The sequence below is a fragment of the Emys orbicularis genome, chromosome 2 (genome assembly GCF_028017835.1).
Source record: "Emys orbicularis isolate rEmyOrb1 chromosome 2, rEmyOrb1.hap1, whole genome shotgun sequence".
NCBI lineage: Eukaryota > Metazoa > Chordata > Testudines > Emydidae > Emys > Emys orbicularis.
Genome location: NC_088684.1, coordinates 207,187,267 through 207,202,937, shown reverse-complemented (window position 1 = coordinate 207,202,937; position 15,671 = coordinate 207,187,267). Strand labels below are relative to the sequence as shown.

General features: G+C 46.0%; 1 protein-coding gene across 1 annotated transcript in view; it reads left to right on the top strand.

Annotated features, from left to right (window-relative positions):
- The first annotated feature begins 10,222 nt into the window (after positions 1–10,222).
- Positions 10,223–15,671, top strand: part of AVL9 (AVL9 cell migration associated) — a 67,741-nt gene continuing 62,292 nt past the window's right edge. Inside the window, exon 1 of the mRNA XM_065399455.1 lies at positions 10,223–10,347. Coding sequence (XP_065255527.1) covers positions 10,252–10,347 — 96 coding nt within the window. The 5' untranslated portion in view covers positions 10,223–10,251. The remainder of the gene's footprint in view (positions 10,348–15,671) is intronic.

Sequence of the window (15,671 nt, the reverse complement as noted above, 5' to 3'; positions counted from 1 at the left end):
GTCTCCCACCGCATGCCTAGTCTGAGCGGTGGAACAGGCTGTCGATAGCCTCCCTCACAGATCTCCAGGAAACCCTCGTGGAGATACTGGGCAATCCGCTGCTGCAGGTTCCTTGGCAGTGCTACTTTGTTTCTTGCCCCATTAACGGTAACTTTCCCACGCCACTGTGCCATCACAGTGGGTGGGGAGAACCATTGCTGCATACAGGTGAGCCGCATAGGGGCCAGGGCGGAAGCCGCAGGCTTGGAGAAGACCCTCCCTTGATTCCCTGATCACCCTCAGTGATGAGATATCTTCCATAATGATCACATCCTGTGGAAAGTGTGGGGACAGGAATGATTATCAGGTGCCCCCTAGAGCCACGTGCCCAGTGTACAGCAGGGTCCGGGAAGAGTGATTTCCCCTGCCCCTGCGGCTGCTCACCATTTTAGGGGTCTTGTGGCTCATGTGTGCTTGCCTGGGGTCAGCCAGTTAGTGACAGGTATGTGAGTACTGGCTGTGTTTTAAAGACTGAATCAGTGTTGTCTGTGTTGCAAACAATACTGCTTCTGTAAAATGTTGTGTTTAAACTTCACAGAGATGACCTTGGGAGCCCAGCCTCCCTCTTTGTTATCAATGGCAGAATGGCTGCTCAGAATTAGAAAGCGGCCAAGAAGAACATTTCTGCGTGATGTTATGATGCACTCCGCCGCCGAGAAAAAGGAATTGAAGGAGTGGCGGGACAGTGAGAAGAGGGACCAAAAGGAGAATGCAGCACACCAGAAAGAAGCCACAGAGCGGCTCCTAAACATTATGGAGCACCAAGAGGACACGCTCCAGGCGATACTAGCTCTTCAAACCGAGCAGCGCCATGCCCGCCCTTCCCTGCAGCCGCTGTCACAAAACTCTTTCTCATGCGCCCCCCACACACTGCCAACACACTGTTATCAACCTCCTGGCTCCACTCGACCCGCAGCATTCCACTGCTCCCTCCTCACAGTCCAGCACTGTGGACTCCCACTACACTCAACACCCAACCCTCTGCAGTTTGGCCCAGCTGAAGTACAGCACCCACTGCATTGTACTCCAAAGGAGAAGGCTGGGTATGATCCCTGGACATACACAAATCTGTAGCCGTCCCAGGACCCCTCCTCCTCTTGAGATCTTCCCTTCTCCCATCCCCCATCTCCCTCCCTGCTGATTACTTTTTTCATTTGACTCTCTCCTCCAGTTGTCTTTTAATAAAAGAATTGTGTTGGTTTGAAAGCAATCTTTATTCTATTAAGTGAAAGCAAAAAGAGCACTGCAAAGCAACATACAATTATGTTAAGCCCCCTTCTTGCATCATGTGCACCAATCACCTCCTAGCATTACAAGCACTGCAATCCCAAGCATAGCAACAAATATTAGTGGCTTTCAGCTTCAAATGGCTGCCTCAAGGCACCCTGATCCTTATGGCCCCGCACTGTGCCCCTCTAATAGCCCTGGTCTCTGGCTGTTCAAACTCAGCCTCCAGGCGCTGAGCCTCTGCGGTCCAGCCCTGAGTGAAGCTTTCACCCTTCCCAAATATTATGGAGCGCACAGCATGTGGCTATAAGCGTAGGAATATTGTCATCAGCCATGTTCAGCTTCCCATACAGGCATCACCAGTGGGGTTTTAAACGGCCAAATGCTCACTCAACAGTCATTCTGCACTTGCTTAGCCTGTTGTTGAACTGCTCCTTGCTGCTGTCAAGTTGCCCCGTGTATGGCTTCATAAGCCATGGTATTAAGGGGTAGGCGCGGTCTCCCAGGATCAAAATGGGCATTTTGACTTCCCCTACGGTGCTTTTCTGGTCTGGGAAGAAAGTCCCTGCTTGCAGCTTCTTGAACAGGCCAGTGTTCCAAAAGATGCGTGCGTCATGCACCTTTCCGGACCAGCCTGCGTTAATGTCTGTGAAATGCCCACGGTGATCCACAAGCGCCAGGGGAACCATTGATACCCTTTGCGATTAATGTACTTGGTGGCTAGGTGGTCTGGTGCCAGAATTGGAATATGCGTGCCATCAATCGCCCCTCCGCAGTTAGGGAAACCCATTTGTGCAAAGCCATCCACAATGTCACGCAATGTCCAGAGTCACAGTCTTTCAGAGCAGGATGTGATTAATGGCCCTGCACACTTCCATCAACATGACTCCAACAGTTGACTTTCTCATTCCGAACTGGTTAGCGACTGATCAGTAGCAGTCTGGAGTAGCCAGCTTCCACAGTGCAATCACCACACGCTTCTCCAGTGACAGGGCAGCTCTTATTCTCGTGTTTTTGCACCGCAGGGCTGGGGTGAGCTCATCACACAGTCTCATGAATGTGGCTTTCCTCATGCAAAAGTTCTGCACCCATTGCTCGTCATCCCATACGTGCATCACGATGTGATTCCACCACTCAGTGCTTCTTTCCCAAACCCAAAAGCAGCGTCCCACTGTGGTCAGCACCTCCATGAATGCCACAAGCAATCTTGTGTCAGAGCTCCTACTTGTGGCATGATCAATGTCACACTTCTCTTGCCTTTGTAGTTTAAGGAATAACTCCACTGCCACTCGTGACATGCTGGTCAGAGTGAGCAGCATACTGGTCAGCAGTTCGGGATCCAATCCTGCAGCCTGAAAGAGGCAGGGCACGCAGTACACAAACCCTTAAAAGATGGCTCCAAATGTGGATGGAAGCACAGAGATTGCTGGAATGCGAAGCAATGCCTCACGGGGCATTGGGACAGGACCCAGGAGGCCCCGCGACCCCCTCCACCTTCCCACAACTCTTAGTGGCAAAAGAGAAAGAGGTGCTTTGTGGGATAGCTGCCCATAGTGCATTGCTCCGAATAGCGCTGCAAGTGCCGCAAGTGTGAACAGGTTATTGCACAGGCAGCTCTCAGCGTGAACGCACAACAGCGGTTTTCCTTCTGTGCTCTCTGAGCGGCGCTGTAACTGCCGGTCATGTAACTTTGCCAGTGTAGATGTGCCCTACGTGCATAGGACAGGTTCACAAGTACTGAGACTGAGGGCTTGTCTACACTGGCAATTTACAGCGCTGCAACTTTTTGGCTCAGGGGTGTGAAAAAACACACCCCTGAGTGCAGCAAGTTTCAGTTCTCCCAACGCTGGTAGCTACACCCCTCGTGGAGGTGGGTTTTTTAGAGTGCTGGGAGAGCTCTCTCCCAGCACTGTGCCACGACCACACAAGGCACGTTAAAGCGCTGCCAGTGTAGACTAGCCCTGAGGAGCAGCATGAGAACACCCACTGAGATGAATGGTGCAGTTCATACATCTCAGACCTACTGTTTCAAGCTGTATTCATCTCCATGGGATGTTTGCTGAGAAAAATCTAATTGAGGCTACTTCACACCTCTCAGCCTCCTGTGCTGCAAATAGATAGGGAGAGGTCCCTCCCCATATACTGGGCCCAGGTTTGGGGTAGGAACTCTGCATCTCCATTCTTCAGCCCCTTCCTATCTCTGACTGTTATAGGCACACTTCACAGCCCAACAACCTTCCCACCTCTCCATGGCCCCTCCAAGCTTATAAGAGGCATGGAGTGGCAAGGAGGAAAGTTGAGTTGAAGGGCGGGGGGAAAGGCTCAAAGCAAATAATTCTTTCTTAGGGTATGTCTACACTGGAAACTTCAAAGCGCTGCCGCGGGAACGCTCCCATGGCACCGCTTTGAAGTGCGAGTGTGGTCGCACATGAGCGCTGGGAGAGAGCTCTCTCAGCACTCCTGGTAATCCATCTCCATGAGGGGATTAGCTCTGAGCGCTGGGTCTACACTTGCACATTAAAGCTCTCAAACTTGCTGCGCTCAGGGGGGTGATTTTTCACCCCCCTGAGCTGGGCCGGCTTTAGGCCGATTCAGCCGATTCCGCTGAATCGGCCCCGCAGCTGTCCACCCCACCCCCAGATCACTTTCCCCTCCTCCCTTCCCCTGAACGCTCCGCCCCCTGCTCCTCCCCCTCCCCCTCCCCTGCTTCCCACGAATCAGATGTTCGCGGGAAGTCTGAAAACAAGCAGGGGCAGGCGGCAGCAGGTAAACGGGGGGGGGGCACGAGGAGGGATCCGGGGAGGCGCGGCCCAGTCCGGCTCCAGCCGAGCACCCCCGGCCCCGGCGGCTCTGGCTCTGGCTCGGGCCCCGGGGCACCGGCCCGGCCCCGGCCCCACGGCGCCGGCCCGGGCCCAGCCCCGGCCAAGCACCCCCGGCCCGAGCTGCTCCGGGCCAGGTCAGCTCGGGCCACGGGGTGCCAGCCCCAGTTCCGGCCGAGCGCGTCGCCCCGGCCCTGCGGCTCTGGCCCGGCCCCGGCGCTGGCCGAGCACCCCCGGCCCTGGCCCGAGCGGCTCCGGCCCGGCTCGGCTCGGGCCCCGGGGCGCCGGCCCCGGTTCCGACCGAGCGCACCGGCCCGGCCCTGGCCCCGCGGCTCCGGCCCGGGCCCGGCCCCGGCCGAGCACCTCCGGCTCCAGCCCGAGCGGCTCTGGCCCGGCTCGGCTCGGGCCCCGGGGCGCAGGCCCCGGCTCCGACCGAGCGCGCCAGCCCGGCCCTGCGTCTCCGGCCCCGCGCCAGCCGAGCACGCCCGGCCCCGGCCCGAGCGGCTCCAGCCCGGCTCGGCTGGGGCACCGGGGTGCCGGCCCCGGCCGAGTGCGCCGGCCGAGCACCCCTGGACCCGGCCCCAGCGGCTTCGGCCCGGACCCAAGCCCCTCGACCCCGGCTGGAGCGGGGCCCGATTCCTGGAATTCCTTGAAAGCCCCGCCCCCAGGAATCGGGCCCCGCTCTTGCTAAAGCCGGCCCTGCCCCTGAGCCAGCAAGTTAGAGCACTATGAAATGTAAGTGTAGACAAGCCTTTAATCAATTCCCGTGGCTATTGCCAACTCTTGGGAGAGCAGAGTGAAGACTGTGTTGCATGGGGAAGCATAACTTTGTATTTCCTAGTTTTCAGAGTTTTTACATTTGTGTCACCTTACATTTTCATTTCTTGATTTTCAGAAGCTTAAGTTATGCATTCTCCTACATTCTGTTAGGGCATGAGACATCACTGGGCAACCTTAACTCTGCGTTAGCCAAGTTTTTTTGTCATTTAATTTGGTTAGCACTTAGGGTGACCAAATAGCAAGGGTGAAAAATCAGGACAGGGAGTGGCGGGTAATAGGCACCTATATAAGACAAAGCCCCAAATATCGGGACTGTCCCTATAAAATCGGGACATCTGGTCACCCTATTAGCACTAACAATATGCATGTACACAAACTATAAACAGTCCCAACTCAAAAAGAGTTTACAAGCTAAAGATGCACACGGGTGCCCCATCTTGGATTGGCATCCAAAGTGGCAATGCTTGAAGTGTGATGATGGTACTAAATATTTTGACTAGTCCTACTGACTCTGAAGTGGTGCACGCCTTTCAGGAATTGTGGATGCTCAGCTACTTTTAATAGTAGAACCAAGCAGACAACATAAGTGTGGGAGAAAGGTGCAGTGGAAGGCACTTTTTTAGCCTTTCCTATTGTCTTGTATGTGTAAAACTTCATTTTTCATTTTCTTTTATTTTGTTATTTTTAAAAAGTTTTTAAACCTTGCCTTGTCCATACTAGAAAGTTTACCACCAAAAGTTCAGCCAATACAGTGTCAACAACAAAACTATTTCAGCAGAGTGTGTTCACACACGGTTGTTGGTGCCAATGCATTCTGTCCAGACAGTGTTAATTTGTATTGCAGAAGGCATACTGCACTGTAGGAAGCCATCCCAGGGTCTTCCACGCCATCTTCAGGAATGCTCCCTTGTGAGAAATAATACTGTATTGTGGGATACCCGCACACTTCTTAGGGAATTGTAGGAATTTAGAGTTAAATGCTCACAATTCTCTCTGTTGACATATATACTTAGGTTTAAGCATTTGAACAGTCCCATTAAAGTTATGGGATTACTCATGTACTTAACGCTCAGCTTGTGCAGGATAGGAGCCTTTGTTTGTACTTTTGTATTTTTTCCAACATTTGCCTCATTGCCTTTTTCTGTAATTTTTAACAAAGTTGCAGACTTTTTCTAATTATCTTTTTTGTTTGTTTTTTTAACTGATGCCTCCTTGGGTATTTTAAATATCCAAATAGAGATGTTGTGTCTGTATAAAATAAGTTTTGACTTCCTCATACTCTGTAGAACATGCAGACATACTATTGAACTCCACCCTCTGCTATCACTAACTTCCTTGTCCTTCCTCCCCTCCATTTCCCTTGTACACTGGAGGCTGTCTCACCAGTCCAAAGAGGAATGAATGACACACACAAGTCTATTTCAGGCCCTTATCTCAGGGCACAATTTGTTGTTTAAACACAAAACTCAAAGAATTCCCCTGACCAACATAGACTAGCTCCCAGAGGCTTTTTCCTGACCAGCCTCCCACTCTATAGAACAATGCTCACAACTCTCCTTTCTGCTCACTATCTGCTCTTCAATCCCAGAAGGCAATTTTTTTGTTTTTGTCACATGCTGTCCATCATGTGACCCTTTTGCTCTCATTTCATTCATCTGGGGAGGTGAACTAAGCTTGGCGCAGGTGCAGCTGAGTCCCAACTCCTCTAAAAGCCAGCTCACCCTGTGATATGCCCTATCTCCATACATCTAATTTGTCTAAACTAGAACCAAATACAAATCCTACACTAATTAATTCTGCAAATGGTCACACTACTAGCAAATGAGCAGAATTACGTGCAAAAGCATATTCCAAAATCTTTTGCAGTGGAAAAGCTGAAGATAAAATTCTGCTGAATTTAAGCCTTTATCTGAGAAATAGAAATGTATGTTTGAGACTTCAACTAAGATAATATTATAGTGGATGTGGAAATGTGTTTCTAATCAGATAAATTTGATTTAAAGCATATCCATTAAAGAAGCATCACTGCAAATAAAAAAGAGTTGGCAGTTCCTGGTTGTCATTAATTAAGAATGCAGTAACAGATAAAGAAAGTCCCTCTAATTATTGTGCCAACAGTATAGTAGCAGTCAATATTATTAAAATATTACAGCTAAGCATAAGAGGGCTATGGTTAACATATGGTTAATTGTGTTGTTTGTATATTAGCTATGCACAGAGTGAGTAAATTCCATAAGGAAGATGCACTTTGCATGTGTCTGTGACTGTTCCAACTGTGAATATCACAACATCCACCTCCCTTCCTCTTTCATAAGTACACGGGTACAAAATGAATAGGGCGAGCTGCAGAATATGCAGGGAATATGGCAAGCAAGTTGCTTTAAGATATAGCAGCAGGCTCCCTGTTTTATTACATGGTCTGGCATTTTGCAGAACAATTTTTTATCCTTTCTATTGCCTCACATAGCAGGAAAGAGAATTTTGAACAATGAAAAAAAATCATTAGGATTTATCCAACGTCTACATCACATAGCAGTGAGAGCAGTTTCACACTTCATTTCTTTGATGAACTGAATATGAAAAGTAGGTATTCCCCTGCCCTTTTTATAGTATTGAGTGATGTAGCTCTCACTAAAGGAGACAATGGCTAATATTTCATATCACTTTTCTTTCTTGAAATTATAACAATAAAAAAAGTGAGACAGAAAAGGCCTAATAACTAATCATTTGGCTGCTAGGGCAGATTATTCTCTGGAGTTTTTTGTTCCCTAAAGTATATTTTCTATATAATAGAATTCTGTTGAAGCTGAGAAATATTATGTAATTATAGGCTTTAATCTATTGTTATAGTTTGAGCCCTTGGGTATTGTGTTAATGCTGAGATTTTCCTGGAGCATTTTTTTTATGCTTTTAGAAACAGTCTTTTCATCTGATTTCTACAGGGGAGCTTAATGACTGAGGGCCTGTATGACGCTCTGTACCTTGGGGAAACACCCTACACCCCCATGTTCATCTTTATAAAACAATTGTGTGGTATCCAATGCAAAGTTTGTCATGTTGGGTATCTTCGGAAGGCTCATGATGCACTGATCATGGTTGTTATAGTGATGTTATAGTAATTGTTACAAGTAATGTTATAGTAAGGTTATAGGTTATAATTTCATGTATGTAGTTATGAGGCTGAAAATGTATCTTCATGTCTTAAAATAAGCCCAGGCAAAAACTCTCCAAGAGCTGAGAGGCAATTCACACCTCATCAGGGCATGTATGGGACAAACCCAGCCCAGCCTCACAGGAACAAAGGACGCTGGCCTAGGCAGCAACAAAAGGATCTGTGGGACTCTCAAGGGAGTCACCCCACTTCCTTTAGTCAGTTTGGAACTGCGATGAGGTAATGCTCACCGGACTCTGAAGGGGGGGGGAAGCCAAGAGGGAAGAAAGGACATGATAAAGGGGAGAGACATTTGCCATGCTTTCCTCTCTCTTCCACCTACATCTACAGACACCACACCAAGTGACTGAAGCGCTGATCAAAGGGAAGAGCCTGGCTGAAGAGCAACCAGCCAGCCTGTGGTGAGAAGTATCTAAGTTTGTAAGGGCATTGAAAATGTTAAGATCAGCTTAGAATGCGTTTTGCTTTTATTTCATTTGACTAAGTCGGACTTGTTATGCTTTGACTTATAATCACTTACAATTTATCTTTATAGTTAATAAATCTGTTTGTTTCTTCTACCTGAAGCAGTGTGTTTGGTTTGAAGCGTGTCAGAGACTCCCCTTGGGATAACAAGCCTGGTACATATCAATTTCTTTGTTAAATTGACAAACTCATATAAGCTTGCTGCGTCCAGCGGGCATAACTGGACACTGCAAGATGGAAGTTCCTAGGGTTGTGTCTAGGACCGGAGATATTGGCTAGTGTCATTCGGTTGCACAATCCAAGGAGCAGCTTACATGCCAGAGGCCGTGCGTGAACAGCCCAGGAGTGGGGGTTCTCACAGCAGAGCAGGGTAAGGCTGGCTCCCAGAGTCAAGGATTGGAGTGACCTAGCAGATCACTAGTCCAGATAACACCAGAGGGGAATGATTCTGTCATTCCTATTTGGTATTGGGGGGAAAAATCTGTGTTTAATGTCAAACCAAAGGGAACTTACTTGTCAAATTGAAAGAGAGCATTGGACAAGTCCGAATTTCTGCAGCAAGGAAGTTGGTAGCAGTGCCGTATGACCATACCAAGAAAAAAAAAAGAACCACAGAGACCTGAATTGCTTGTGCCTCAATCTAGCCATCATAAAGGATAAGTCGCTGGCCAAACTCCCACCATGTGAGGACACTTTTGAAGATTATGTCAAAACATCTTGGCAAACAAAGATTTGGATGTCTTCACACGTCGGTAAACAAGATATTGGATCACCATTGCAACATGGATGGGAAAATGTGGATGATGAATTACTTCCTGTATTCTTCTAGAGCCCAATGGCTTCGGAGCTTCTACAAGACCTTATTTGTGCCTATACCAGTAGGGGCTTGCTGCACAATCAACTATGTCTATAGTCTTCCCTGCACAGAACTATGTACATGCCAAGTTCAAGGCAATGAAGACTGTGGTAACCCATGCACTCTCAACAGAGATCATGATGATGATAATGATGTTAACTAAAAATGTCACCTGTCTTATTACTTTTCAATGATTCCTGTACAAATGTATTATTTGCTTGTTTTAGCCTTTAGATGGTTGTTGTAATGCTTTGACCTCACAAAGAAACCCAATTTTATGCCTTGAAATAATATATATCATCACCAACGTAAAATAAATGACTGCAAATATTTCAGAGTGGTCATTTTAACCTGTTGAGAATGTCACTCTTTACCCCCGTTTTTTCAGCAACTACTTGACAGCTCGTCATCAGGCCTCATGTGAAAGTAGGCAGAATAAGCTTCCAACGGTGTGTGTAGGCGGGAGGGTACAGTACGGCCACCAAATGGGTGGTGTCACATGCCGCTGGCCCAGTAGCCCCTTCTCAGCCCCCGTCCTTCTCCAGCCTGAGAAGACGAGAGAGAGAGAGAGAGAGAGCAGGATGGAAGGAAGGAGAAGAGGAAGGCGAGGGAAGGTTCAGGCAGCAGCTGCAAGTGGAGAAGGACTCAGAGCAGGAGGGAGGCGGCTGGCCCTGGTGCCCTGCACCGCCCCCTCCCCGCTCCACCCCCGGCGGGGAGGGGCGGGCCGGCTGCGGCGCTGCGGAAGCGGAGGAGGAAGGCACAGGCAAGGGGTGTGGAGCGCCCCTGACCGGTTCGGGGCTTATTCCGCGTCGGCCCCTGCGCGGGGGAGGCGGGGCGCGCAGAGGAGCCCGGCCCGCTGTAAACATCCTCCTGAGAGGCCGCCGCGGGGCTCCATGGAGACGCAGGGGAAGCCCCCGCCGCCCAGCAGCCAGCGCGGGCCGGTGCTGCACATCGTGGTGGTCGGGTTCCACCACAAGAAGGGCTGCCAGGTGAGGGGAGAGGCCCGGGCTCCCCTGCCCCCTCCCTCCGGCCTGCATTGCTTCCTGCCCTGTGCTTCCTCCTCCGCCCCCTTCCCCACAGCCTCCCTCCGTCGCCTTTCACCCTTTCCTCTCCCCCCCCCCCGCCCCGGCTTTCACCTCTGTTCACCCCCTTCCGACAACATCTGCTTATCCCCCCGCCGTCTTCAGTTCTTTATCTGCTCCCCTCCTCCCTCCATCCTTCTGCCCTTCCCTACGCACATCTTCCCTTCCCTTCACCTTCACACCCCACATCTAGCCCCGTCCACTTCTGGGCCCCTCTTCCTGTCTCTGTGCGTGTGTCTTTCAGCACCAGGATGAAAGATAAAAGTGTGCCTGCATTATTATTATTATTTTTTTGGCAGGGGTCATTTGCTGTGTGTCTCACACTGCGTGGGGGAGACCATATACATTGAGATTTGGAAGTTTCACTCATTTATTGAAAATCTTGGTTGACAAATACAGCAAAATCCGTTCATCACCAAAGAGACTTTTAATACTGTCCCTAGAACTAATTTGGGTGCCTGATTTGTCACCCTTCCTTCCTTGAGTAGTACTTACTTTGGTGAGCAGTCCCATAGAGTTTAGTGTGAGTACTTCTGTGAGGTTGGTACTCCCCAGCATGAATAAGGGTAATAAAATTGGGGCCCCAAAGGATGCATGGGATTTAACAGGTCTGTTACTCTGTGCATTTATTATTTGTTATTTTTCAGTTCCATGTACCATACTGGTTTCTTTCTCTTTCTCTCATGCACTCTCCTCTTCTACCCCCCCCCCCCCCCGCCCAATCTTCAACTGTAGAAACTGGTTATGAAGATACATATGACATCTAGGTCCTAAGGTTCTGGGTTTTCTTGTTGGCCGCGCAGTGCTTTTTTGTCAGTGTGTATGCTTGAATATTTAAGAAAAAAAAAAGATATTCCAGTAGAAACCAATACAAAACTTGTGGGTGAGGCTGCATTTGCTCCGACTGGCCTCTGAGAAGAATTAGTCCTTAGAGAAGCAATGACTCAGTTTGCTTAGTTGGTAAATGTTGGCTATACCAAAGTTAATATTTATTCAGATGGATAAATGATTTTCTCTAATTTCAGATTTAAGGATTTCATTCTGAGGATAAAGTGATCTTAAAGAGAGTTGGCAGAATAGGATTTGACTATGCAGACAAAAATATTTTAAACTAAAATAGCTGTTTACAATAATAGATACTGATCAGGAATGGGCTGTAGGGAATGGGAATGTCCCAAAAGGTAAAGAAAGAGATTTTAAAAAAAGGTATTGGAACAGATGAGCATTTATAAATGCAGGACAGCTTAAAAAAACAAGAGTTGGATAAGTTCTAGCTTACTCCACCTTCTGCCTCTGATAGCCCAATATGTCACTGCAACATCACAGGCATAACAAAAGGATAAATAGTTCAGTGGCTTCAGAATATTAAGCTTGTATTAAATGTTAAGTATGTATATCCTTCTCCTCCACTATATTATGATTTTTTTTTTTTACAGTTGTTTAATGTGGAATGTAAGGGGAAAGAGCATCATACTTTATACTCCTTGAATTCTCGTACTTCTCCCTGTACCTTTTTCAGAGCAATGATGCAGTGCAGGATTTTGGTCCAAACCTGTGTGGTTTTTTGGCCTGTTCATACAGTTCCTGTGCCACAAAGCAATGACTGTTCATCTTTTGCACCTTATTGTTCCATTGTTTAACTAAAAGAGCTTTTTTATCATGGTATTTAAATTTCTAAGGTGTGTATGATCGCTGGAGTCTGGAATGTCTCTTGTAGATTCTTTTGGGTATCAAAAGGGAGAATCATAAATGGAGTGTTCAGAGTTGCTTCTCCTGTCCTCTCCCTGTCAAGACAGCCAGTGCTATGTCCAGATTTGCAATCCAGCAATTGGCAGACATTACTACATTGCATAACAGTGTTAAATGGCCTAATGCTGAATTACTGTTGTCCTTTAATGTACATTTGTTTATTGATTTTTAAAATGAAGTTAGGTTGGTGAGATTAGTTTAGATATATCTCATCTCAACTCTTGAAATCCTGGACAACCTCTCTCATCTCTACTCCCAATAAAAAACTCTTAAATAGTACTGTCTTTTGTTTGTTACCTAAACAGTCATCAAATTAGGCTGCATATCTTTATCTTCAGTGAAAGCCATAGTTAGACTATTTCTACTGAGTAAAGGTTTCCAAAGCTCAGTCAGTAGTTATAGTAAGCATTTTTTCAGTTATATTGTGAACTCTTGTTATGTCAGTGAAAGTTATTAATGTTTTTTCTTAACACAAACAGTTCTAAGTATCATTCTTTTTGTCCTTTTTTTTTTTTCTTTTTCCCCCTCCTTCTTCTCATTTTCTCCAATGTTCACACTCTTTACAGGTTGCACTTTACCCTCAAGGTGATAACTGTTCTGTAGGCAATTTATTTTTTACAGCATATTTGGGGGGGAAATGAATTTTGTATTTCTGAAGTGTTGCAGCTTGACACATAGAGTATTCCCTCATCCATTTATCTACAGGACTGATTCAGCATGGACAATGGCATTGCAAGGTTCCCTACTCCATCAGTTTATGTCCATGCTGTCTTGGAAGGATCATTTCTAAAAATGAGAGTACTGTATAGTTCAGTCTCTGTGCCTATACTGTCTTTGGCCTCTGCTGAGACTGTCAACAAGGATACCAATTGTGATGGTGTGTTCTATGATGTGGACTATTATTATCTGAGGATTGGTCTGAAGCCACCAGCTCATTTCATTAAGGCACCAAAGACACACTGTTAATATTTTGGGATATGTTCTGACACCACACAGTATGGTAGGTAGAAAACAAAACAAAAAAAGAAGAACCCATAGAACTTCTCCTCTGATCTTACTAACAATGGCTGAAGCTAAAAAGCATTCATCTAGCACAAGCATTACTAATCAATAGATGTTTTGGATGACCCAAATATATTTTAATCAAATCAAATATTTTGAACATTTTTGATTACTATAGGCCTGATTTAATGGGGCTATTCACATGAGTAAATTTACTCTCAGGTATGTGTTTCCAGGATCAGTTGCTATAACAATAATTAGATTCTTTTTGGGCTTGCAATATTTATCAGACACCGGCTAGACAGTGGCTGTTATGGAAGATGGACACTGGGTGTTAGCAGAAAAGCCAGCACATATTGCCCCCAGTTGCTTAGAGGGAATGGAGCTTGGAGTCACATGTACTTTTGTCTTCTGTCTTCTGTGGTTTCAGCATTCTGTTGGGGGAGAGAGGTATCCTCTCTTCCCTTTCTGTTGCCCTTCCCTCTGCCTACAGGAGCAGCAGCAGAATGAAAACGATGTGATTATTGATGACTGGAAGTTTCACTCTGCTACTGGAACCCTGCTCACTGGAGAAACTTTTCAAGTACTGTGATCTGTGAGGTTCTTTTATATTTTTTCAGAAAATTCATATGAAATTGAATCTCTTTGCAAATCTTCTTGGCATTATATTGAAACACATTGGCACCTCTTCAGTCTAAAGTAATCTCTTTTTGGTAGAAATTAAAATCTGTAATGCAAAACTGCTGCGTGTGTAGATGTACACTTTATATATATAACACTTGGCATATATATTGTGGATTCTTTGTGTATGATTATTAATAGATAGCAAAAGTAATGGGACCTTTATGTGCTCTGAGAGTAGACATTTTAATTAGATTTGAATTGCTCTGTATAGATATCTTTTGGTTACCTGAAGTGTCTGTCTACTCCTGTTGCCCTTGTTCAGGAAAAGGAAGGTAAATATAGGAAAAGTTAAGCTATATATAATAGAAATTTAATTTATGTTAAAGATAATGCTGTAAATATTTTTTTCTGGGTGTATTTTATTTTTTTCTAAAATTTTGTATGGAACCACAACTAGTTGTACATGAAAATGATTTATTTGGTGATCGTATAATAAACCTCAGAGCATCAGCCTATTTGAGATGATTTTATAGTGTGAGGTTAATTTGTAATTTTTGCAATGCTCTTGTCTAAGCTGATTCATCTTGTGTTTTCTTCTGGGTAAAGCAGGCTTATATAACATGAGACAGATATTTACAACACATAAAATAGAGTGTTTGCTGAACAACTAGAGAAAGCTGACAGTTACAATTTCTGGGTAATTGTGCAAATTTCAGAATTGCCACTGACCATTGAGATGGACTTGCAGTGTGTAGAAGCAGCATGAAATCAAGAATCCTGATTTCAAGAACAGATCATTGGGATCTCTCAGGCTAGTAGAGTTTAAGCCTGTTGAGGAGCCGTATGTTCAGTTTCTCTGTAGCAGGAGGCATCCAAGTATACTGCTGGTTTAGCATCCATTATTGACTACTTATGTAGTGACATTGATGAAATATTCAGAAAGAGCTGCTTACCATACCTCTTCACCACAAAGAAGATGTCGGTATGATAATGACTTCTTAGAATGGGAAGAAGACGCTATCTTGGAGACTAGATCCCTCTGGTATTTGATATGTTCTGCAGCAATACATTAAGAAAGGTGATAATCTATTTGAATACTGTACTATGATAGATTTCTATGCAGCACTTACAGGGTGAGTCTACACAGCGAGCAGCATTGAGTCTCAGGGCCCGGATCATCAACAAACTCAGGCTTGCATGGCTTAGGCTACAGCTGTGTAGCATACACCCCTCCCTTTGCTTCAGAGCCCAAGCTCCAGCCTGAGCCCAAAGGGCTACACAGCTATTTTTAGTGCCTTAGTGCAAGCCTGAGTCTGTCAACCCAGGCTTTGAGACTTGCTGCCATTTGCTGTGTAGATGCATTTGTTGTGATAAATTATATGGAATGTCACTTTCCGGATAAAAAATAAAATAGCAAATATCATCCATCAAGTTATGAAACTTGCCGAAAGTCCCCGGTGGCATTAATTTAATCAAAATAGTTTTTTTACTATGAATCAAATTACTTAGAATGTTTAATAACATCTAATGGGTTGTTTTAAAAATATTTAAAACCATTATCTTTAGTGCCTGTCTGGTCAGCCACAGAGCAGTATGGCAGGAGAATGGATAGGAGGGAGCAGCCGCTTCCTCTTCAGCTGTGTTTCTGCCTCAGACTCCGTATAGTCAGAAAGACCAGCAGCACTTCCAAGATACAGCTTTATAAACTGTGCAGGCCTGATTCACTGCTATTCTGCACCTTGTGTAGTAGTCTGTGCCAATATGGAGTGGATGTAAAATGTTACCATTCTGATTTGGTAGCATTTTACACCGACTTTGCACTGGTGTAAATGACTACACAAGGTGCAGGACAGCCG